This window comes from Filicampus tigris, chromosome 13, assembly GCF_054856515.1.
Source record: "Filicampus tigris isolate MCC_2025a chromosome 13, RoL_Ftig_1.0, whole genome shotgun sequence".
In the NCBI taxonomy this organism is placed as follows: Eukaryota; Metazoa; Chordata; class Actinopteri; order Syngnathiformes; family Syngnathidae; genus Filicampus; species Filicampus tigris.
Genome location: NC_141229.1, coordinates 9573561 through 9599256, shown reverse-complemented (window position 1 = coordinate 9599256; position 25696 = coordinate 9573561). Strand labels below are relative to the sequence as shown.

Here is a 25696-nt window from a genome sequence, read left to right as displayed (position 1 = left end):
AACGGACCAAACTGGTGCTTTGGCCATACCAAGGGCCTTTGCAATTTTATCAAAAGAATTTTTTTTTACATTTTTTAACCAGATGCCAGACGTCACTCACACTGAGAGCTTCGCGGACTTCATATTTATATCTCCAGTCAAACTACAAAATGGCAACTTGATACCTGTTATGAAATATAGCCTTCACTTGTCTTCTCTATCATCCAAATCATGTCTACTAACTGAAGATCTGTAAGTGTATTTAAATGGCAATCGTCATATATTAGTGGAACCTCCTAAATGAAGCTGAACCTTGACCCCTTGTTCATATCATTGTTTATTTAACATTCACTACGGTGGTGTATAAAGGCAAAATCGTAAGAAATCTGCTCTAAATTCTTGATGGTGAGTCTGCACGTATTTAAAAGAGACATCCTCACAATATAAAAAAAAAACACATTTGTAGAATTTAATCAACTTGGTACTTTGTTCCGGAACTGTAGAAGTGTTGTTCTCACTTCCCATGGGGAAGGGGACATGGCGCTATCAAGTTGTTTCTTGCTTTCCGAGCCTGTCTGGAGCTCACGTCGGCATGGAAGCTTGAAGGATTTTTCTCTGTGGACTTCTTGTCTGGCATTGAGGAAAACACAGCTTTACATCCAGTGAACCAAAGCATAACAAGCTCACATGAAGTTCAATTATAGCGGGGGGGGGGGGGGGAAGGAACCAGTGCTCACTTTTGGAGGTGTACTGAACTTGGGGTTCATCCTTGTTACTTGGGAGCATGTCGTGTCCGTGAATGAGGCTCTGCAGTCCCGTCATGGACATCCCTCTGACAGGCATGTAGGTCATCAGTCCAGGCTGATTGGTTTCAAGGCCGGAAGCCGCACGACACTCCTCACATTGCTTGGAAGAAATATCAAATAAGCATCAGGCTAGCCGGCTAAAGGGAAATTCTCAACGCATTCAAGCAGAAGGGTCCGACTTTAGGGGTCAGTCAAAGATAAGGGCTCCTCTATGAAACCTAACTGCTTGTCTTCCTCCACTACTGTCACTATGCTATGTCCACTTCATTCACACTCTGGGCACAGGATTGGCGATTAGATTGCTTGTTGTTCCACATATTAGAGAATCTGTCAATCAGGGGACAGTCGTTACTACTCATCAATGGCAACGTTTGAAATTAAAATAAAGCAAATGCAGGAGCGACTCAGATGGCATTTATGGGGTTTTTGCTCTAATAAGAGAACTCGGGATCCCGTCTCTGGCATTTCCACATGTCCGATTAGCGGGCAGAGGGGTCGCGTTGACCTGGCTAATAGGGAGTAAATCCACTGGTGCATTATCGGCCGGGCACATTTCATCTAATCAGCAAGATGATGCCAGCAGGCTTAGGCTGCTTTTAATTCAGGGCTACGGGAGAATTACTGCACTGGCCACTCCACTCATTACATGGGCAGCCATTCGCTAAGACGGAGAGAGTTTGATCTGTGCTTTTCCCTTATTCGTGTGGATGCTGTTCATGTGTGCGTGATGCTGGACTAAGTCGTGTTTGATAAGGCCCATTAGGGTTGCAAAATTACGGACATTTACAGGGATATGTCTGAATTTACTGGAATTATATGAAGTCAACTGAAAACATCATATATGGTTAAAACAACAACCGCATTTGAAGCTGAGGTTATCCCAATTTTTTTTAAAGAATATGTTCTATGTAGGCCCGCTAGTTGAAACACAGCATTCTGATTAATATTGTGTGTGTGTGGAATATCAGTTAAGCAAGAAAATCCACCCATTTTTTAGCCATCTCTGGGGCGGCCATTTTGTCACTTCTGTCGACTGAAAAGGAGAAGAAAGACTGCTGGAAATGGTATGGAAGACATTGGATGTGAGTAGTGTGTGCTTCTCTGCACTTATTCGTGACGTGTGCAGTCCTCACTGTTGTGTCTGTAATTTCGGCTCTGGTTCTCTCCTCTATGGTGACCGTCATGCCATCCAGTACCTGCAACTGAGCTAGACTGCGCATCACCGCAGGCCTGTGGAGAGAGTTGCGAGCCACCTGAAAGTAACAAGTCACAACGCAAGCAATAAGAAATCACTCCTACCCAAACATTTCTTTTTGAACATACTTTGCAATATTGGCGCCTGCCTTGAGATATTTGTGATGCTGTGTGGAGTCCCGAAAGGGTTATTAAACATCACGCTTGTGCGCTCATACAACTTTATGTTCCTACAGGCCACTGCATTTAAGCTTTGAGTGAGTGCCAGTCGAAGTCCAGAAGCGAGGGGACAGATTTTGGCACGGGAATACGGGCAAAGCAGTGATCTCATGTGGTCAACAGCGCGAGGTATCGTCTCAAGGGCGGTAGTTGGCCTCTACCCCTTGGCAGGATTAACCCCAATGGGAAGAGAAAGGGGGGCGGGGGGTGGGGAGGGGTTTCCAGAGGGAACAAGGCTGCCACAGCTGAGCGTGGCCCCGCGGCCTTTTCCATCATCCGCGGGCTACAGCACATACATGCTCAGCCCACGCCGGATCCACGAGCTCCAGATGGGTGATGTAAGCGGGCCAACAGCACTCGCCATTTGGTCACCGGATTTGTCTGCGATGCCGGCCAGTTTGAGGAACAGCAGACGGCCCATCATGTAATCGCTTAATTTGGGAGCGCAGAGCAACACTGGGTCAGTGTTGCGGATCGTCTCAGAGAGGAAGTGAGCCTGAAAACACGCTTTTGATCGTGCTGTTTTACCAAGGTGGACGTGTAACGCGAGACAGATGGCAGGACAGGAATGTAAATTTGGGCTGAACGATCATTATGTATCATTTTGGAAAATAACCTAGTTGTGTGTGTGTTCCTCAATATTGTGATTGCCATCACATATGCGATTATTTTTCAAGGTCCCCTTCACATGAATGATTTAACTAAAACAAGGGTGAAAATAGCCTTCATTACAATAAACAATATCATATTTACTACACATGAATATTTTGGTCTTATAGGTTAGGTTTATGCTAAAAGAAAGGCAAACGAACCATGAATATGAAACAGTTTATTTATCTACTTCATTTAGAGTTGCTGTACCTTAACTTACAAGTTGAATTAATTGTGTGACCAAGCTCATAACAGTGACTTGTATTACAAATACATTTTCCCAGATGACAAATTGAAACAGCATAAATCTCTTCCAGTCACGCCAATATTTAATACATGGTTTTAACAGAGAAAAACAGCATTGTTAAAATGTTCCACCATAATAAACGTGAATGCCAAAAAACAGTATTCAGGTCTTTAAAGGGCGAGGCCTAGTGTGTGATGTCAAGAGCCGATTGTCAATTTATCACGCAGTTAGCTCAGTGCGAGCGTGTTCCGCACACTCCTTGCGGGTGTTTTCATTTTGTAGTTGCCCGTTTGTCCTATCCAATAAATGTCTGAAAGTGCATTGGCGACTCGCTCTCCTTTTTTTCACCTTTCACCTCACTTGAGCGGCGGCGTCAAAGTTTGGGTCACAATACAAAGCAAAGAAAGTGACCAAGCGACTGCTCGTAACTTCAAAAATACAAATTTGAACATGGTGTGCACTACAGACTATGTTAAATCTTAAACGTAAGTCTAATGTTAGCTATTCCAGTTTGTGTGTTTTCAGGGTTCAGAATGGCATTCACGAGAAATGAAAAGGCATTTTAAGTGGTAGACTATAACAGACACGATCAAAAGGAGTACACAGTGTGCATTTTTGACTCAATTATAAAAATGCAGCAAGTGGAAAACAAGGCGTAGACAAAAAAAATTAAAAAAGGAACGCAAAAAGGGAAAACATGCGTCATGTCACAGGTGGATTGTATTTTGAACACTGGTGTTATAAACCTATATCCACTTCAATATGTTGTTGGAATTTCAACATGAATTACAACGAATTCCATTTGCCTTTGGAGGACATGCGGTTACTCATTAAATGTATTCACGGTTTTTATAAAACACCTTGAATACATTTAATGAGGTATCCTGTGTTGGGAGTTTTAGACTCGTAGAAATTCGCAGCATCATAGTGACAGCCACAGGTGTCTTTAGTATTTCATTGAACATATGACAGAACACCTCAAAGCATGATGTGTGAATATACTGTACACGTCTGGGTAAATCAAATGTTTTAATTCACGTGTGTCAAACACGAGGCCCGGGGGCCAGATTCAGCCCTTCCAGCCCATTTTATGTGGCCCGTGAGGGCAAACCAAAATGACCCAAAAATGATCAAAATTGATAATCTGATATATTGCAAACATTTTTTGTTACCAACCATCTCACTTAAAAATAGTTGCGCAAACGTTTTTTTTTTTTTAACTGGCTTGTTTTCAAAAGTAGCTATCTATCCTGTGTCCCAGTGAATGTACTAACATATGGACAAACTCACCGGATTGCCAACAACGGAGAGTTCCGTCAGCGCGGGAAGAACGTCAAGTTTATCAAGCTCTGAGATATCCTACAAAAAAATGGGAGAAAAAAAGTATTATATATAATATATATATTTATACATATATAAATGTGTGTGTGTACTGTAAATGTTGTACGTATTATTTTTCATTCCTCCCGAACCTTGGGTCCCCTTCTGATTGAAGAAGGATATGTTTGGGATAATAGAGGCATATGTATCGGGGCTGAAACCCATCATAATTTTTGGTGCAGGCAGGATAGAAGCAGCTGATGGGAGGGATTACATGTTTAATCGCATGAGAGTTTGGGCACGCAACAGAGCAACGGGAAGGGAGGGGCAGGTTTTCCATGATTTGCCAGGTTGATGGTTGGGCTTGGCTGGAATTCAGAGACGCCCTCACGGCTGGAACAACTGCCATACTTTACATCTTAATTAAATACATCAAAGTAAGAGGGATTGGCAGACTAAATTGTGCAAATCACTCCCCCATGGTGAGAAGGAGATGGAGACGGAGAAGCTGATTACATGTTTCACTGATTGTCCCCTCTGTCTCCTTACACACTGCCCTGACCTTCAACCATGCTGTAGCCCCCTTTAATGCTAACCCTCACATTGCACAGTAGGGGATAACGAATCATGATTACTATGCTCTATGCATAACTTTGCTGCATGCAGGGGAAAAAAATGCATTTGATTTGCCACCTTGTCCATATCAACCAATCATTAACAGCTAATCAAAATTTCATGGGTACTGGAAATCTCCATCAGACATTAAAGTGGTCTACTACAAAAACACTTGAAAATAAAAAAAAAAATGTGTAGGCAAGTTTCAGTGTGCCCAGCTATCCGTTTCCTTTACATTTTATCCTGTTCGAGGCCACAGGGAGTTGGAGCCTATCCCAGCTGACTTCAGACACAAATGTGTACACACGCACACACAGAGACAGATTCACATTCAAATTGATAGTCATTGAGCGGGGGTCTAATTCATACCTGAAGCTTGTTCATCCCGAGGTGAAGTTTGCGGAGCTCGATGAGCGGATACAGATGGTTGAGCTCCCGGATGCGATTCTCTGTAAGGTGCAGTTCCAGCAGGGCATTCTGGGAAACAAAAGAGTTCTCGTAGAGGGCCCTTATCCGGTTCCTGTCCAACACCAGTTCCCTGAGCTGATGCAGACCCTCCAAACCTTCCACCTGGCTGATCTCATTCCCTGGAAGGAGTGGGAAGAGCAAGCGTCACGCACTACATCATTTCCCTGGATGAATATTAAAAGCGTCCAGCATCATCACTTTTGAACAGCTTTAAACTGTCGCTAAATTGCGTATTCATCTAAACATGTACAGTGGCGGGTCACATTTTGGCAGCCACTCAATTCTTGCGTTTCACTAACTTTGTTATTCAGTGTGTGTGATCTTTTTTCTTATCATATTTTGCAGATTATAATGGAAACATGCCAAAAAAGTTAGTAGAACACATACTCTATTAAACTCCCAACATTTTTGGCTATGAACATACATACTGGGTATATTAGAAATGATTCTTTCAAGGTATTCCACTAAATATTATGCTACAAACAAAATGATGTTTCATGGCAGCAGAAGCAGTGGAAATTGAAGTGAACATGTACAGGTACTGTGTACGACTGTCTAGGTTTATACCCGCAAGCCTTCATTTCTTCATTAAACAAGAAAACTATTCGCCCAAATACTGTCAACAATGACTTACAAAAGCATATTTCAAAGCACTTAAAGCGCTACAAATGTTCAAATCCAAGAATTTCAAGCACTTTTAGGAGGAGCCTTGATATGAAAACATTTCATAAGCTAGTGTTTAGAAAAAAAAACCCCAAAAACTCTTACTCTGGCGTTATGTGTCTTATGTGTCGACATGAAAGCTCCATTGGCATACCAACGGACTACACTAGTGGTTCTCAAATCTTTTACAAAAAGCACCACCTCAAAAAAACTTGACTCTCCAAGTACCACAATAATGGCCATCAAATTACAGTAACATATATACATACTGTATAGCATAAGGGTTCATCAAAAATGAGGCAGAGGCCTAATTCCTAGAAAGTATATTTCAGAATATTGTAAGCCATTATGCAGTTTGAACATTAACATTGGAAAATGAAAAGAACACACTTATGACTAATTAAAATGTATTGCATATAAAATGCAAATGAAACTGTGCCCAAATAAATGTTAGAAACCTGTTATAAAAGATTCTTTCATGTACCAGACTTAAAAGAATCACTGGACTAGGCAATGAATTGCTGGTTAAGCTTTATGGTGATTAAGCGGGATTGATTTGTTGATTCTATTGAGGTACTGTTCATCAGTTACGGCCTACATGCCCGCAAGGGCAACGTTATTCCGCTGAATACGACACTGGCACCAACCTCCTAGTTGATGTAGTCAAATGGCCATCCCCACCCCAAGTTAAAATAAAAATATATAAGGCGATAAAACAGTCACTGCTATTTGTTTGTTGGTGTTTAATAAGTCAGGAAAATAAGTTACAACTCAGAGGTTTTCAAGAAAATGGAGTGTATGGGGGGGCAAGAAAAGCGGCCTTTGTGGCACCAATCAGCGTGATGGAGCGCTTCTCAGTGAAAGTCTATCAAAAGCTGTTGTAAAGAAAGTCACTGGCTCTTTTGTTCTCAAGCCCCATCATGCACCTGGCTTTGAGTTTAGCGCTTCGGTGTTTACCTTTTCACAGGCGGCAGTCGGTGCACTTTTACCTACCTTGAAGGAAAAGCGTTTTAAGATTGGTGAGCCTGCTGAGCTCCAGATTGGCCATATTGGAGATGCCATTGTGACTCAAATGCAGCACCTCCAGGCTGCTCATCAGAGGCTCCAGGATGATGGTCGGTGTAAGGTGCCTTCACAAAAGAAAGAGGCTTTTGTAACTGCCCGGGTTAAATATACACCTCCTGCTGTCTTATGTCACCAAAAGGACAGAATGAAATGCCTCAAGAAAAATCACAGCAGGTATGATGTTTTGACTTTTTACACATCACCTAGTCACAATAAAACATGTAAATGCTTTCCAAATGACAAGCAGTTTATATAAAGGATTTTTGATTACGTACCAAACACATATTTTAGATAAAAAAATAAATAAATTAAGTGTTGATAGGCTTTGTACTATAGACATTGCGCCATTACTGTTCATATTTTCAACCCAAATATGGACACAACTGAATAAAAATTGTAACCATTTGCTGGTAGGTGCTGCCCCCTAACGGTTGTAGAGGGAAACAATGTTCCAAGCGTATGAGCAGGTTTAAAAAGATTACAAAATAATGCATTAAATGAAATTAATTATTCAACTTCGACATCCTCACTTCTTTTTAACTTAACTTTAATACATGCTTTTACACTTTTATTTTTTTTCTCATTCATTGGGCATATGTGATCAACATGTCTTCCCCACAGTAAGATCGGGATTCCAATCGGACCTTTTTGTGTGGCGTTTGCATGTTGTCTCTGTGCTGGTGTTGGTTCCCTCCGGCTTCACCCCACATATTAGTTAAAGACAATTAAACGTCCATATGTGTTAATGTGATTGTAAAGGGCTGTTTGTCTCTATGTACCCTGTGATTGGCTGGCGACCAGTCCAGGATGTATAACCCCTCTCACCCAAAGCCAGCTGGGCTAGGCTCCACTTCACCTGTGATCCTGAACAAGATAAGCGGCAGAAAAAGGATGGATTATTTTGCGCATACAGGTATTTAAAATAACAATGAACTCAGGTTCACAGGGAACATGCGCCTATGCCAGCTGAATTTAAGTGGAAGGCAAACGTCATCCTGGACTGGGCGCCACTCATCACGATATACCCGGTCTGTGAGACAGCCGTGTCTGTCTGTCATTCCACTGTACCAACTACATGAATCTAATTGCCGCATTACCTGCTCCCTTTGCATAAGCTCTGTTGGCCATAGCCACTGGAGTGCACTTTGTTGTGTAACATCTGTCTGTTTGTTAGAAATGTCTTCTGCCTCGGCAGGATGGACTCAATGCGGTTGTAGCTTAAACACAGGACCTGTAATAAAGTAAATGAATAACTTAATTGTCTTTCATCTTGCCCTCGACTCATCAAGTTGTCATTCATCTCATTCCTCTTGTTTGTACTTTGACATTGGGTAGGTGGATGAGGCCTGAGAAGCAGGTGAGGTTGTTGTGATCTAAGTTGATAGTGTGGACGTTTAAGAACAGGTCTGTTGGAGACAGGTCCACACTCCTGTTGGAAAAGAGATTTTTTTTTTTTTTTTTTTTTTCCAAATCAGCCTTATCTTCAAAAAGCCACGTACCGGTACTACAAATACATCTGATTTGAAAAGACCACCTGATGGAGCAGGAGTTCAGAGTGAGGTAGGTGATGGTAGCGTAGTGTGAATGGCCCAATTTCTCTGCTACCAGATCTGGTGTGAGTCGTCCTCCAAACATGGCCTTCGCATTTTCACATTCAGCTGCATCCTGAGGGTATAAAAAAAAAAAACCACACACACACAATCTATGACAATTATGTCAGCGACTCCAATATCCGCCATCATTTCTGTTGCCACGTACTACTGCAATTCCATCCAGGGCCTTCAGAGATGGCAGGTGGAACACCACGTAAATACGATAGTTCTTGAGGTTCTTTGATAATGGATTCCCGTACAGATCCAAGATGATGAGGTTTTCCAACACCTAATAACATAGACATTTTGTTCTTAGAAGATTCTCAATTCAATAAAGTTGTTAAAAAAAAAAAGCGTTCTGTACACTTATCGCCCACACGTGAGTGAGGGAGGTAAGGAGCCAGTGGAACTAGATGATATGTGTGTGACATTTAGAAATAAACAAGAAAAAGAGAAAACCACAATAAGGGTCTCTATTCAGTATTGGAGTAGAAAAAGTGAAAACCTGGATTAAAGTCCTCAAATTGGCAAAACGTTTTTTAAAAACTAGGATAAAAACAAATGTGTCATCAAATCAGCATCAAATTACATTATATCTATACAATAATATGCAATTACACTTAAATGGCAGTAATCAGTATATTTGTGTATCTAGTAGGCTTAAGAAAAATACAAAACAAAAAGATTTAATTTTGTTTTTTTATGTTCACGTGTCTATTTTTTTTTTACCCAAAAATATTTGCATTGAACACACTGTTTATTCTGTCAAATATATGCATCTATTTAAAATGTAAATAATTAATAACCTTTTCATTCATTCCATTCACTTTTTAATAGAGCCCAAACACAATTCGCTCTATGTGTGTCTTCCCAAAAAAAAAAAAAAAAAAAAAAAGTAAAAAAAAAAAGTAAAGTCCTTTACTTGAATTTGTGAATATTCATTTTGGCTGTTGCTGTTTAAAATCTCAGTCAAAAAGAATACCGGCTTGATTTTACACTGTATTCTAAATAGTGTTTTTGTTTTTTTTTTCTTCTTTTCTTTCTTTTTTCTTTTAGCAAGACCATGACAATACTGTAAGTGTGATCATTTTGGTCAGGATAATGACGATATGTATTGAATTGATTAGATACAGTATGCGTGTTTGGTGTTTAAATTACAAGTTTACCTTGAGATAGTAGACATCCCTTGACACAGAAATATGATTATTGCCAGCATAAAGCTCCAGAAGCGCAGAGCATCTGTGGATGCCATGCAGGGAAGTGATGAGATTGTTCTCCACGGACAGAAACGTCAAATTGTGGAGCTGGTCGAGGACAATGGCGTCAAAATTGGACAGCTGATTTCCATCCATGCTGAGTTTATTCAAATTCTGTAGCTGTGAGAGACCTAGGGGATGAGAAAACATACGGGAAAGTCGTGCTGTCGTATTTCACAGTAGGAAGTATTGTTTTATCATCAAGTCCTCTGGAAGACTGACCGCTGAGTGTGCTGATGTTGTTGTTATTAAGGGAGAGCTCTTCCAGATTAATGCAGCAATCAAGACCTTCCACTTCACCGATGTAATTATTATTAAACGAAGCCCAGCGCAGGTTGACGAGGCCATCCAGATGGCTCATCTGACAAATCTTCTGGTTGTCGAGGTTCAGAGAGGTTATCTGTTGCAAATTCAGCCACCGTGATCACTTGAAGAATGAATGCATGGAACACTGAGGATTTCCTTGACTGATTGGACTGACCTTTGAGGCCCAGTCCGGCTGCAGGTCTCGGCTTAGGTCTCTGGGTGGCGGAATGAGCTCAGAGAGGAGCTGGGTTGTTGACACCAGGCTGAGACTACGGGGACGTTCGTTGTTGGTGTGTGAGCAAGCAATAAGAATTTCCTGCCAGCACAGAAGTGTCAAGCATTCTTTTTATTAAACATAACTGTTTCAAATAAGCAAAATGTGCCGTTTAGTACTAAACATTAGGATCACATGGACAATTGCGTAGGATCTATATGACAAGAGCTTGGTCCGAATGAATGAATGAAAAACGATAATAATGCTCAGTTTCCACAATGACAACAATAACAATTATCATATAACAAGGATAATCCAAATTGAGTTAAAAAAAAAAAAGAAAGTAGTCATTCGTTTTGCATGTGTATGATCTTACTATATTCTATTGAATAGCTTTTAGGTATTCCGCGAGTTGCTCACTCATTGAATTACCATGTGAAGAAGTTTGAATTAACGTGAATAAACAGGACATTTGCTAGATTACAAGAGCAATTTTGAATGTTTTTAAAAAAAGAAGCAATTGTAGAATAACCTCAGTTAAAAATTTAATTTGAGATTTTATGGAGATTTACCGTAGGTGAATTTCTCGTGTGTTTCATAGTAATACTTGTTCATTGAAGGAACCATTGGAATACTATTCACAAATCAAGTGAACCAGTTCAAACAAATGTCTCATTGAATCTCTGTGAAGCAATCCAAATTTGGTATATTTCCCTAAATTCCCCAGATCAGCTTCCGAAGGAAAGCTTCCAGAAACTTGGGGACAAATGTTGAAATGTGTTTACCGTATTATATGTCATTGAGAAGCATGTATAAGTGCTAAATGCTAACTAACCTGGTTGATATTGGTTCTTGTAGTCTTGTGAACGGCCTCAGCAAGTTCTTCCTCGGTAACCAGCGTGTTGTCGAGTTTTCTGAGCGTCACAAAGCTCAATATGGTCATTCGGACGTCCTCTGGCTGCGGGGAACAAAGCAACATTCAGTACACACTCTTTATATCTGTACAAGTTCGAAAACTTGTAGGGTTTTTTTTGTTGTTGTTACATTTCTATTCCTGGAAGCACCTTATTCCATGGGTTGTGTTGTGTTTCCAGCATCTGTAGCGCAGGTGTGTGTAATTTGAGCACGGTGGAATCTTTGCTGGCATTGGTCAACTGGTTCCAGCTGACATCAAGATGATGGAGCTGTTTTAACCCCTGCAGACCTTCAAGGCTCACAAGCTGGTTGAAGCTGACATCTAAAAACTCCAGATTGGGCTGGTAAGGGAGACATAATTGGAATAGAATGAAGACATCCTCATGAGTTAAAATACCACTTGATTGTGACTTTATTTTTTGGATTCAATACCATGTGAGTGATGTCACTGAGGCTAGTGAGCTCATTGAAACTGAGGGTGAGGCGGCGAAGAGCCGGCAGGGAGGAAATCTCCTTGAGACTACTCAGACTGTTGTTGTGAAGGTTCAGCACCTTAACAGCGAACGTACAGTCAACAACAGGCTGAACGTATTACCTTGACTCTAAAAATAAACCTTACAGTGATGTCACGGAGGACACTGGCACCGGACACATTTAAGAGCTCTCGCTCATTCAAATTGGACAACTTGGGCTGTGGGTCCATGACGGGCTCCATGTTGACGGCTTGCTTGTCCAATGAGGTGTCGTAGGTCGGAGGGTCAAGGACATGCATGCAGTCGTCTTCCAGTGATGTCGGCTGCTCATTGCCCTTTGAAAGGTTTGCACCATTAGCAACCATTTGCAAAACGAAATCGCATGTCAGGCGGCACAGGGCATGCGTAATTATCGTCGGATTTACTGTTTTTCACTTGAATTATATTCATGGCCTGCAAGGTATTTTTCTCATACTTACATTACTCGAATTTAGGGAAGGAGAGATAACTATCAGACTGATATTGGGGGGAAAAAATGACGTCACATTCATCGGTCCGATATCACCAAAACTGGACCGAAAAGAAAAGCTGCCTCAAATACACCAACATGGTCAGGTTACTTTCACTTTAAAGCTGTTTTTCCATTGTATTGGTTCCACCGTGAAATGGCCTGGCCCCGCCCTACGATCAGTTAATGGTATCAGTTTGGAGAAGCAGGAAGTTATTGGTGGGAAAAAAAACTGTTATCATGCACCCCTACTGTAATAATGACAGCTCGAGGTTATTATCAGTAAAAGATCACTGTCATGAATTAAAGGTCCCCCTGGTCGACTTTTTTTTTTTTTTTTAACAGCCTATGGACAAAGCTACAGGGACACTGGGAGGAAAGAAATTGAGTTGGTTGCCCCTTACACCTGTAGCAGCTATCACTATTTTTTGCGGTTGGAGGCCACTGATTGGCTAACAATCTCTGTTCTAATTTATCCGAAAGGTGTTTGATGGTGTTGAGGTCCACTTCTTCCACACATAACTATTTCGAGCATTTTTTAGGGACCTGGCTTTGTGCAATGTGGTCATACTGGAAGAGAAGAGGTTGCTTTCTCACTGTTGGAAAAGTGTTCAATTGTCCAAATTGCATTGATAAAATGAGGAGCAAAGAAACAAGTTAGGCAGTTTACAGTATCTCCATACTCTGATGAGTGGATCTGACAGAAACAAATAGCAACTGCAGACACTGCCACTTACTCCAGTGAGGTATTCAAAACAAATCATGTACTCGGGCAAGACAAGGTCGTTGTCAAAGACAAACCACTGTCTCCCTTTGGGAATTGTAGTGTGTAATCCATCTAGACAAAGAAAAACAAAAAAACAAAAGCAGGCTGAGTTAAAAAAAAAAGTCATAATAATCTTTATATGTATTCTCACATAGAGTATGTGATGTACCTCGATGCTTGGTGTGCACACTCCGATATACAGATGAGGCGCGGGGATAAGTCCTTCTGTTTACCACTTCTCCCTCTCTGAGTGGAATGCTGTGGCCCAGAAACACTTTGGAAACGATAACTCTGCCTACAGGATAAACATGTAGCATTTACCCATAGTCAGTTACAGCTAGGATGATTTCACATTTCTGCTTTCCGAACCAAATTCACACACCAGATCGGAATGGGATTTTATCGGCTCTTATATTGGAGCACCCTTGCACAGCACGACGTAATGAATACTCAATTCTTGGCTGTTCGCTCACAATCAGACTGTTGGATAAAGGCACTGCTGCTTCTTTCCCAAGGGCCTGTTTTGAGGGGAAAACACTATCACAACTTCGGCATTCTGTATTTTTACATGAATGGAAATGTATGACTAATAAGTGATACGGCACTTTATATTCTTTTGCTGATTTGAAGCCTTCCTCCAGGATGCTCAACAAGTCCTCACGGTCCGAGTCACCGACGTAGAACAAGTGCTCAAGTAGTCGCTTATAATTCCTGTGTGACATTCTTGTATTAAGCAATGTGTGTAAAAAAACAAAAAACAAAAAAAAAACCACAGGTTTGCTTTAAATCCAAGTGTTGATTGATTACTGTGCCAAGGTGACCGAATCCTCCCTGGCCAGCAGGGATTGAAGTTTGTCCTTAAAGCGAAGCCTCAGCCCGGTGTTGTGGATGCGGACAACTCTGTTGATCTTGATGCCAGTTATGCCGTGACACATGAAATCCGAGAGAGAAAATCGAGAGAGCAAGAGGTCGCAGCAGGAAATGAACCTGCGCCAGACACGGCACACGAGCTTGGTAAAGGGGGGGGGACACACATGGACAATAGTGCAGCAACACAAAAGTACAGTACCACGGGTCCGTGGAGCTGCCTTCTTCCATGCGAATATTTCCCACACTGTGGAGCTCTGTTGACATAAAGTACACAGTGTCCTCCATCGTTTCTGTTGCTTGGGACACGTTGTGTTGATGCCAGCTTTCAATCCTGAAGAAAGGAAAAGCGAGGCAATTTTTGCACTTTAAAAAACATGACAACACTGTAGGAGGAGAAAATGTACAAAGGTTGACATCTTGTCAATTATAAATATGACTACACAAACTAACTCATGCAGCCTCCTGGTCCAAATTGCCAGTCTCTGCTGTAGTACTTCAATCTTTCTCAGTATTTGCTCTGCGGAGGGGTCACAGCTGTCACCTTTCGTGCTTAAATCTTCTTTCAGGTGACTGTATGCATCTTGTAAAGGCTTCTTACAAAGACAACGTTCAAGCTGGGGATGTGCCACACAAGGATTACAAGTCAATAACCTACTCTTATGACATCCATGAAGCGTTGTCTGGAGGCGTACCTACATTTTTTAAGGTGTAATTGAGTGACCGAATGCTTTCTTTAGGTGACTCCAAGGAGGCGGTTTTTTTCTTGAGAAGTCGCAGCAACGTCTCTGTGAGATTCCTCCGAGGGGTGCGCGTACGCATGTTGTAAAACATCATCTTCTTCATTACAGTGGACTAAAAGAAAGCACATGTCACCCTGGAGGCCTTCAAATACAGGCATGAAAGTATGTAGTACAGAATGCTTGACCCAAAGCTCGGAAAAGTAATTGTTCAATAGCGCACATCGCTCATCGCGTAAATCAACTCTAGAGAAGCAGTTGCTAAGTATTATCCTAACTCACCTCAAAGGAATATCAGAATTTAAAGAGGGAAGTCAACCCACGCATATTTTTTTTAAGAATATGTTCTATGCAAGCCCACTAGTTGAAACAAGGCATTCTGATAAATATTGCATTTGTAGAATAAGAGTTAATCCATCCGTTTTTAGCCATCTCTGGGGGCGGCCATTTTGTCATTTCTGTCGACTGAAAATGACATCCCAACTGCTCAGGGCTCAGGTCAACACCAATCACGGCTGACCTGTTTTCTGAAGCTGAGCCGCGATTGGTCGTTACCTGAGCCCTGAGCAGGTGTGATGTCATTTTCAGTCGACAGAAGTGACAAAATGGCTGCCCCCTGAGATGGGTAAAAAGGGGTGTATTACCTCATATTACACAAATGCAATATTCATCAGAATTCCGTGTTTCAACTAGTGGGCCTGCTGGGAACATATTCTTGAAAAAAAAAAAAGGGTTGGGGTTGATTTCCCCTAGTAAAGAAACCGATTCATTCAAATTGGGCTTCTCACTACCTCAGCTACTTCGTTGATCTGCGTGCTGGAGACGTCGTAGGTGTCGAGAAACAAGAGCAAGGGCAAGTGGTACATCACGTGTGTGGCATAGTTGCACAGCCGACACACTGGGTTGGGGGTGGACGTGAAGTCACTCAGCGCCAGATCTCTCAGTTGGCACAGACAGGTTAGTCGGGTCAGCTCCTAAGACGACAACAAAGAGTACAGGTTTGTTCTGCTCAACACGATGTAGCCTAACGATAAAACACAAAGTGAACTGACAAAAACAAAATTGGCAAAATGAGGGAAAAATGAAAATTGGGCTGTCAAATCAACTTGTCTCAAACAAAACTCACTTTAATTCAAAATTTGGCTTGTGTGTGAATACTTTTGGGCTAAAGATAAAAACCTGAAGATTTCACAACAAAATTGCAAAGATCCAAAGAAACATCTGTTTTTACCTTAAGTCTATACAAGTTTTAGTTTGAAAACACTTCTGTATGTCTTCCTGTCATGAACTAAAGTATCGGTATAAGAAAATTTCTGATGACTATCGAGTTTTTTTTTTTTTAAACAAGCTTGACATAAAACACGCAAATAAGTTGAAAATGAAAGAATTAAAAAGGATTCTTCTCAAAAAAATGTTCCTACCCCATGGACGAAATGATCTCAAACATGCAAAGGCCAAGGCCACAAGAATGTTTTAGAGTATGAATTTAAACTTTTTAGTTGTCTCACCTTGAAGGAGCTGATCTTGTTTCCGGACAGATTGAGAGTGTGAAGGTTGACATTGTTAACAAGGCTATCCCCTTAAAAGTAGAACAAGAAAAAAAATGCTTATGTATTTTATTTCGACAACAGTTCAACTTCGCAAAGTACTTACCGATCTTGTGAATATTATTGTTAGCAAGGTTTAGTTCTTGCAGGTTCTGAAGAGTGTTCAAGCCCTTGAGGATGATGAAAAAATGTTATCCATATAGGAAATTGTGATTAAAAAGATGACTTGTATAAAAGTTAGAACTTCTGCAAACCTGTATTTGAGATATATAGTTGTTGTTGAGCCACAGGACTTCTATGCTGACAAGCAATTTTAAATTCTTTATTTCACTTATTTTATTATCATACAAGTAGAGTTTCTTCAACTCAGGACAATGCTGCAGTCCAGATATTTTCTGTTGGAAACAATGAGAAAAATTAGACAGAAGGTGCACCAGATTACGGCAGGGTAAGATTTAGATTGCAGGCAAGTGTTATTAGAATGTCACATGTTAGAAATAGTAGAAACTCACAGTCAGCTTACACTCGACTACCCAGAGCTCTTGGAGTAAGGGACAACTTTCCAGTCCCTCGATGCGCTTTATGTTCTGGCCCAGTATTCGAAGCTGGCGGAGCATTGGGAAGGACGAAAGGCCAACCATCCGAGGAAATCCACTCAAGATGACCTCCAGGGAGGTAACACTGGATGGCTCTTCAGATAGGTCATCAAAGGAAAGCCCATTGGCCATGCACTGTTGGGAAATGGAGCTAATGCTTACGCTGTCACAAAATGAAGTACACTCGCAAAATCCAGATCCAATTCATTGAGCAAAAAGCTCATGTACTAACAGGAAGCCATGACAACAAGTGGATCCATGTGCATTGGACCAACTGCCATCCAGTGGAAGAGCATGTAATTGTTCTGCCTGTCACAATATGTCCCTGGTATACATAAATGAACAAAAACTGTGATTTATGCATCCATTTTCTGTACTGCTTATTCTGTTTGAGCGGAAGTCAACCCAAACATATATTTTTTGGGAGAAGATGTTCTATGCAGGCCCACTAGTCTAAACGCAGCATTATGATTAATATTGTGTTTGTGGAATATGAGTTAAGCAACAAAATCCACCCGTTTTAGCCATCTGTGGGTCGGCCATTTTGTCACTTCTGTTGACTGAAAATGACATCACACACCCTCGGGGCTCAGATAGCGACCAATTATTGCTCAGCTTCAGAAAACAGGTGAGCCGAGATTGCACATTCAGCCAACCAAGGATGCAACCAGCAGGCAGGCGGGTTGTTTGAACTAATACGGAAATAGGTGCCTGGTTGACTCACAAAACCTTTGCTAAACAAGGATACAAGATATACTGCTGTCATACCAAACATGAGATGAGCCATTCCCGTGACGCGATTACATACTAAGTCAATCAACACAGTTTGCCAAGATAGGGAATCTGCGCCAGAACCAAACGACTTTTAGAATATGCCTGCTAAGGCACACACACGACATCCACATTTGGCGTCCTGTGCAGGTCGACAAACAATGTAGAACAAAATAATCATTGCAGTTTATGGGCACTGGGACTTGTACAATACAGCCAGCTTCCATTATGAGCCAAAAAGGAGCAGGCAGAAGGAGCAGAATGTGGAGCTAGGTAGTTGACGGAGCTGATAAGTAAATGTATGTAATTGTTTACAGCTGTTGAACCAAGATAGCAATACTAGTTGTTTAAAAATATAAATATATATATAAATACATAAATATAAATATATATAAATAAATAAATATAAATATATATGATTTTTTTTTTCAAACTCACTGAGCTATGATCGGTTCCAAAATCCTGATCCTGTAAAAGCCTAGTGAAAATGCATAATTTTCCAAAGCACCCCTAATGACTAGTTTGCCACAGCATCCGGGTTGCGCCTCACTATTATTATATCACATGAGATTATGTAGATGAATTTACAATGATCATAAATACCATTTTGGAAAAAGTACTTTCTCATACTGACCAGCTCTCTGACCACCTCCTCATCACAGCATGGTTTTTCATTTTTTACCGCACCCTTCTTCTCAGAAGTTGACTGCATCTGATAATAGAGAGTTAATGCAGGTTCACTTGTTAGTACAATGCAACACAAAACAATTAATTTATTCCTATTCACCTTTACACATCCCAAATAAATGAATTCATCTTATCATATGTATAATACAACATAACACAACACTACAAATACTGTTTATGTATGTCATTCAATCTATCATTTTACTATACGTTGCTGTGGCCATGCATTTAAACCTAACAGTGCTGGAGTAAAACCAATTTAACTGACTAACACAAATAATATAAAAAGACAGCAACAAGACAGTATATCACTTGAGATTACTTAGCTGTTTGGCGTCAAACATCATAAGAAAATGGTCGCTCCCGGCTTTCTCTATTTAACATCACATCATCCACAAATAATAAATAGGCCTAAGCGCCTATATTTCTAACATTTCCTCCCGTGGGCCCGCTGCTCCGGGTTAGGTCAAGTGGATACTCGCAGGCGTCACAAGCATTGATCGCGCAATACGTGCAGCCTTTCGCGCTCAACACGTCACTGAAACGTGCACACAGTTCCCATGGCAACGGAAAAGAAAGTGCCATGGCGTCGTCGCGAGTGCACCTGAAGAGTGACGTCACAATGAAGCCCACCACGGGACTTTGACGCTACAACGTGGACGGGTAGGTTGACTACATTTCCTTTACCTGTACCTGGGCCTTCAGATTGGAATTTCCTAACTTAATCGGCCTCTTAACACAACCACTATCACGTCGCAACTACAGATGCCACGTACATCTGGAACCGAATTAATATTGCTCTAAACATGACAAATGATTTAAATGAAATATATCAACCAATCAGAGGATGGAAAACTGCTGATATGATTGAATGCTGGTATCTTCAGTCTCGTAACTACTATCAGTGCAGCCGAAACGATCTAAAATGAACTGCTGGGAATAAATTAATACAACTTCATAAAACAAAAATTAGAATTTTTTTTCAATTCAGTGCTTGCCATGCTGCCCTGACGGCATGTCACTGTTGTTAAAACCTATCAGCGCATTTGTTATCTTACCCACATTTCTAATTAAAGCTAACAGAAACCCAAGAGAATATAACATTGTATGTATCAATTTACAACAACACCGCGAAGTTGTACAGGAGAAGCTGTATGACAGTTGTGTACCTTTAGTCCAACAAAACTTTGGTCGTCCTGCTCACGAGTGTCATGTTTGGCCTTCCTGTCTGTCTGGTTGCTAGGGAGCCATTTTGAAAGATGTCGTACACCAATAGGCCACGCGAGGGGGCCACATGGCTAGTTTTCCACTAGACTGGCAATTATTCATTGTAATTTTTTGTTTGTTTGTTTTTTCAAAATGTTTACTACTTTTATCATTACTGCCGAATTGCCATTTCCAGGCGCCATAAGAAAGGAAGCTGCCATTTCAGCGTGGCTATCTTGAGCCTCCGGGCCACCATGACGTCACCGCCCGAGCGAGCAGTGAAGTAAAAGAATCGCGCCGGCTCCTCTCCTGCTGCTCCCCGACCGCGCGCACCACCTCATCCGAGGACCTGTCCACGTACACTCCGACTGACAGACGCCGCATTGCTGCGTGTTTGCCTCACATATACTGTACAAGCCAACCCAGCACCCACGACACGCACACATACATACACACGACACGAGCATGTCCGCGCAGTCCGGCGACGAGCTCGGCTCGGAGGGCAAGTGGTTCGGTGACGACTACGGCCGCATGTTTGGCAACACGGCGGCTCTGCGCGACGAAGTGAAGCCGAAAAGCGGCGAGGCGGCCGACGACCTGGATCCACAATTTCATCCGTTCCAGGACGATGGGAAAAGGCTGGTTGCTATGGAAACTGCATCTACAGGTAAGGCCGGCAGTTGCAGCCTTACCTATATAATTATCAAATAAATTCATAATCTAACATAAGGTTCATTCAGTGACAAGTAGCAGCCCTCCGTGTAAACAATACTTCTTTCAATTAACCCTAAAGGAGCGTTGAAACACTTTACAGCATGCATTACCAGTGACCTGCATGAACTGACATCACTGCTGCAGGCCTGCACATACTATCACTGGAAGTAACATTGCCCCTCCCTTACTGCATGGGAAACTGGACAATTAAGCGTTTCTTCACAAGACACTTTATTTGGTACACATGCACAAATTAATAACCACAGACACAAGCTGCATCAAAAAAGTCTGCCTTAAAAAACAGTTGTGGGCCGTGCATTTGCTACCTGGGCCTTTAGTAAGGAGTTAATTGACTTAATCCATCCCAGAATGCCACCATCACCTCACAATCATACAAAAATGCAAACTAACAGCATGCACCCGTGCTACATGACAAAACCAAAAATATATTATACACAGCAGAGATGCAGATTCTTAAATGTACAGTGAATATAAAAAGTCTACACAGCCCTGTTAAAATCCCAGGTAGCCTATTTGCAGTACAAAAACATGAGACCAAGGTAAATAACTTCATAACTTATTCTACCATTAATGTGAACTATAACCTGCAAAACTCAACTGAAAAAAAGAAGCTTTGAGAGGGGAAGTAGAAATTAATAAATGAAATTATGTGGTTGCACAAGTGTGTACACCCTCCTATAACTGGGTTTTTTGCTGGGTTCAGAATTAGCCAATCACAGTCAAATTCTTGTTAAATGAGAGTTATCTTAAACAAGCCGCCATTTAAAGTGCCTCTGATTAATCCCAAATAAAATTCGTTCTAGTGGACTTTTCTTGACATTTTGCTATGGTTCAATGAAAGCAAGGTCGAACTTTTTGTTGGCCATAATTCCAAAAGGTATGTTTTGTGCAAACATAAGCATGTGTACAGTGAAGCACGGTGGTGGGCAACTTCATACTTTGGAGATGTTTTACTTCAGCTGGAATCCTTAGTCAAGGGGAGGGAATTATGATCAGTTCAAAATAACAGTCAGTGTTAGTACAAAACCTTCAGGGCCCTTTGAGAAAGCAAACAACAGCAACAACAACATTGAGAAATATAATACCTGACATTGTCAATAAAACTTGTTATCAAAGGTAAAAGTCAAAAGTTCCTGTTTTGGATTGTGCAGGTGTACAACTAGCATAGAAGTACATACCGTACTCTAGTTGCACTTGAGAGTTGACATTTTTTTTCATACTGTTCGTAAAAGTCATGTTCCTACATTAAGATGTTCCTTCTAAGTTTCTCCTTGTCCTCAGCCTATCACGGTTTCTATTCTTAAATGTGGGCTCACTGTTAAGACTGGCAAGTAAAACTGGTGCCGGGCACTTTTCATTCACGAATTCACTGAAAAATTCATGAGAAGTTAAAAAAAAGAAAAAAAAGGAGCCAGTCTTCCTGCCTTTGCTGCTCCCGTCATTTTCATTTAACTGGCTCTCGCTAAGACCAACGCACGTCGTACTTAATAGCCATCATATACAAGGGCATGTTTTGTTGAATTTACGTGATCATTTAAGGCACATAAATTGCTATGCAGTATTTGAAATAAAAGTTAAAAATACAGAAATGATGAGCTCGCTAGTCAGTAAGTGATAGATTCAGCAAACAAGTCCAAGTTCTTGTTCATTACATGCCCAGAGAATTATTATAGGTTCAAATAACAACAGGTCAAGGAGAAGTTTGGCCTAAGTGGAACTGTACCCTGTCCAGATGTCTAGAATTGCCCATCTAAATAATCAATCCACGTCTGACCTAAATTTTCTTCACTCCACCCCAACAACCACTAAAATCTATTTGCCACCATGATGTTAAAGGGGAAGTAAACCCAAACGTTTTTTCAAGAATATGTACTATGCAGGCCCGCTAGGTGAAACACAGAATTCTGATGAATATTGCGTTTGTGGAATAGGAGTTAAGTAGCAAAATCCAACTGAAATGTCAACTGAAAATGACATCACACTTGCTCAGGGCTCAGATAACGACCAATCATGGCTTCGCGTCAGAAAAAAAGGTGAGCCGTGATTGGTCGTTGTCCGAAACCTGAGCAACTGTGATGTTATTTTCATTCGACAGAAGTGACAAAATGGCCGCCCCCTGAAATGATTAAAAAGGGGTGGATTTTGCTGCTTAACTCATATTCCACAAACACAATATCAATCACATTGGCATGTTTAGACTAGTGAAGGCGCATACTGTAGAACATATTATTCCAAAGAATTTTTGGGGATTGACTTTCACTTTAACGATTGTCTAAATATGTAAAAGCCCAACAAATACCATGTTGAATGCCTCTTCACTGCTAGAGTGACTTGAAGTTGTTCCTTCTCTAACTTACATAAATTATAAAAGAAGAAAAATACACTTTTCGTCATGTCGTCGTGTGAACGTTCCGGAAATATCCGTTGCGGCAATGATTCTGTGCAAAAGACGAATGCCAGGAGCAACAATGCAGGCGGTCCAAACATAACACCCCCCTACCCCCAAACTGTCCTCAGATTAAAGTTACCACATTCTACTATTACTATAAATCTCTTGTTTTATATTGTGTTTTTGTGGTGTACTGAATTTCTGTCTTTATTAATATTAGAAGTCCATTTATTAAATTGATTTTTCATTTAATGGCTATTTGGCCCTAATGCAGCACATGTGGGGCCTGAGCATAGGTTGTGGGGTACTTTTGTTTGTAAAACCGACTATAACGTTTACCTACAGTAGCTAGCCGATTTACAGTAATTGATTTTCCTATTCATGTGGCCACTTGTTCCGAGGAAGAGTTGATAGGGCTCAATCTACTACCCCTTGGTTTAAGGCATATTTTATTACTGAGGGCTGACGGTGTCATGCCTCTGGAAGGCAGTCAGCCGTAAGAGACAGGCTGAGGAAAACACACTCGGGGAATTAGAGCAATGCTAAAACAGGACTGGGGGGTAAAATTTGTGAGGCCGTGCATACATGTATCACAATGTAACCGTTGTTCTTTATTAAATCTAAAATACATAATGCATCTGCCGGCTGGATGAATCTGAGTGATGTCAGCATGTCATCGGGGACAACAAAGGTGAGGCTGTTGCACGTCTGTCTGGCTCCTATCTGCGTGTCTCGGGTGCACAAAGCACTTAATGGTCTCACATGAGCCAACACTGCTTTTTAGCTGCACGTCGAAAGCTTGGCTGATGCTCCCAAGGGGGCGGTGAAAGGTCTCGTCAAACTTTGTGATGAAGATCAAACATTGAAATTTGAAGATCAAAAATTGAAAACATTGAAATAGACTCGAAGTTTGTTGAATATTTGGTGTTAGGATATGGCCATGTACAAACAAAGTGGCTCGGGGGAACTCTCTGAAAAAGCCAACTCATGGTGTTACAAAATCAAAGGCTACTTTTACAACTTTGTCAACTTCATGACTGGGAACTGTCATTGGTCCTCATCGCCCAACTAATCTAACCTTACTATTGAAAGCCTGACCAATAATTTTAAAGTTAGAAAAAAATATATATATATTTTTAATTTTTGTCCTGTCAGTCCCCAGAATATTTCTCTTCAGGATCATCAAGTTTGGCAAATGTGAGATGGAAATGAGCATTTGCAGCATGTTATTTTTTTGTTTTTTTAACTTGGACTCTCCCATGGATGCCATTTTTTCCAAGTTGTCTTTCTTATGGTTACTGTAAATCATGAATCCCGACTGAGCTGAGGCCATTAAGTCAGCAGTTCTTTGGATGCTGTTCTGGATAGGGCCTCACCAAAATGGATTTCTTTTTTTTGGTAATTTTGGTTGTTCGAGCACTCCTGAGAATGCCCATCGCTGTTCCCTGTTTTCTCCATTTGTGAGTAATTGCTCTGACCATGGTTTTCTTGAGTCCCAAAACCTTAGAAAACGGATCAGTAACCTTTTTCAGACTGATATAGATTTCAATCGCTTTGTTTTTGCACAGTTTACCATTGCAGTGGACAATAAGAGAGTGTCGCTGCTTTGTTCATGTCGGTAAATCCTTGTCTGACTATTTGATGTGCTACTGTCCCTTGTGTTTACTCCAGAATGCTTAAGAGCCGGGAAGTGAAATACGATGCTTCTGTCTGTGTCCATCATCTCTCATGCCGGTGGGCAATGTAAATCCCAGAGCAGGCTATTGCAACACTTCTCATGGGATTAGTGTGATTATTGCACACAAAACCTACAGCTGCATTGTTTGTTATGGTGGTTATTTCCGTGAATGCAGGCATTTGTACACTTTCAGGCATATACTCTTTTGCGATGCAAGTGAAATCATAAGGCACACTAAATTGACAGCTTGGAGCAGACAGTCTCCTACACACTCTTCATTCATCCATAAATATCTAGCGCCCCGTCCCTCCCTCCCCCAAAAATAAAAGATCAATATAGCATCACAGCCACAGAATCCAAATCCTTTTATTCAAACTGCCTCTATATTGATTTACTTTAAGCCGGTGGAACAATAACATTTGCCTTGTGTCCATCAATGATGCTTCTTCTGACCATAATTATATGCTTCTGTTGTTTTGGATCAATACAACTCAGAGCAGTCCATGATTTTCAGAATAGTTTTTTTTTTTTTTCTTATTGACCTCTATAAGTAATTTTGCATGTACCTGCTCTCGCTCTTACACCGCCTTTGTAATCCCCACTTTATGTTCCTTCAAAAGACATTTAAACGGAATAGTAAGTGGCCACATCAAGCTAAACTAGAAATCATTACAAGTTTAAGTAACGCGATGACTGTATAGGAATCCTATACTACATCACCTCCCAGCACAATCGCTTCACGCCTCATCTTGTCCAATTCACGGTATTGTTTTCTTGGACTCTTTTAACTGTTAAAACCATTTAAAGGGGAAGTCAACCCCAAAAATACTCTTTCCATGTTGTATGTGCCACCGCTAATCTAAACACGGCATTGTGATTAATGTTGCGTTTGTGGAATGAGTTACGCAGCAACATTCACCCATTATTATCCATTTTGCCACTTGCTGTTGACTGAAAATGGCATCACACCATCGGTGCACTTGGCACGATGGTTGACCAGGTACTAGAAATAGTGCCTGATTTTGTCAATGGAAGAGCATCAATGGCGATAGAACTGTGTTGAACAGGCTTCGTGCTGATGAGGTTTGCAAGTCAAAATGACACATTTTCTCCATTTTCTACTGAAAGCTATGTAAAGAGAATAACACATTCCTGGCATATTAGCTGACTGGCGGGAGGCACAGATGGCCTTCATGAGTTTGAACAAGAGCTTGATAGATTAT

The 25696-nt window shown here is 41.1% G+C and overlaps 2 protein-coding genes across 4 annotated transcripts in view; one reads left to right on the top strand and one right to left on the bottom strand.

Moving 5' to 3' along the window:
- Nucleotides 1-326: 326 nt before the first annotated feature.
- Nucleotides 327-20591, bottom strand: lrrc9 (leucine rich repeat containing 9). Of its 3 annotated transcripts, XM_086049953.1 has the most exons (32): nucleotides 19635-20586; nucleotides 18413-18490; nucleotides 16924-17142; nucleotides 16666-16806; nucleotides 16518-16581; nucleotides 16373-16443; nucleotides 15656-15838; nucleotides 14824-14979; nucleotides 14578-14741; nucleotides 14327-14458; nucleotides 14065-14244; nucleotides 13863-13968; nucleotides 13640-13775; nucleotides 13427-13552; nucleotides 13229-13329; nucleotides 12130-12318; nucleotides 11943-12062; nucleotides 11660-11851; nucleotides 11431-11553; nucleotides 10557-10697; nucleotides 10298-10475; nucleotides 9986-10206; nucleotides 8986-9108; nucleotides 8762-8892; nucleotides 8548-8656; nucleotides 8325-8458; nucleotides 7156-7292; nucleotides 5401-5618; nucleotides 4387-4455; nucleotides 1919-2038; nucleotides 717-885; nucleotides 327-609 (listed from the first exon to the last, which is right to left on the bottom strand). In XM_086049953.1, the coding sequence occupies exons 2-32, from the start codon at nucleotides 18488-18490 to the stop codon at nucleotides 494-496; spliced, it is 4347 nt and encodes a 1448-aa protein (XP_085906079.1). In that variant the 5' UTR covers nucleotides 19635-20586; the 3' UTR covers nucleotides 327-493. The 3 variants fall into 3 exon arrangements, 2 of the variants coding, with proteins under 2 accessions (XP_085906079.1, XP_085906078.1); XM_086049952.1 differs by having other exon boundaries at nucleotides 13640-13968; nucleotides 19635-20589; XR_015089364.1 differs by lacking the exons at nucleotides 327-609; nucleotides 717-885; nucleotides 1919-2038; nucleotides 4387-4455 and adding an exon at nucleotides 8007-8091 and having other exon boundaries at nucleotides 5609-5618; nucleotides 13640-13968; nucleotides 19635-20591.
- Nucleotides 19863-25696, top strand: part of rtn1a (reticulon 1a) — a 24837-nt gene continuing 19003 nt past the window's right edge. Inside the window, exon 1 of the mRNA XM_086049964.1 lies at nucleotides 19863-20338. Coding sequence (XP_085906090.1) covers nucleotides 20137-20338 — 202 coding nt within the window. The 5' untranslated portion in view covers nucleotides 19863-20136. The remainder of the gene's footprint in view (nucleotides 20339-25696) is intronic.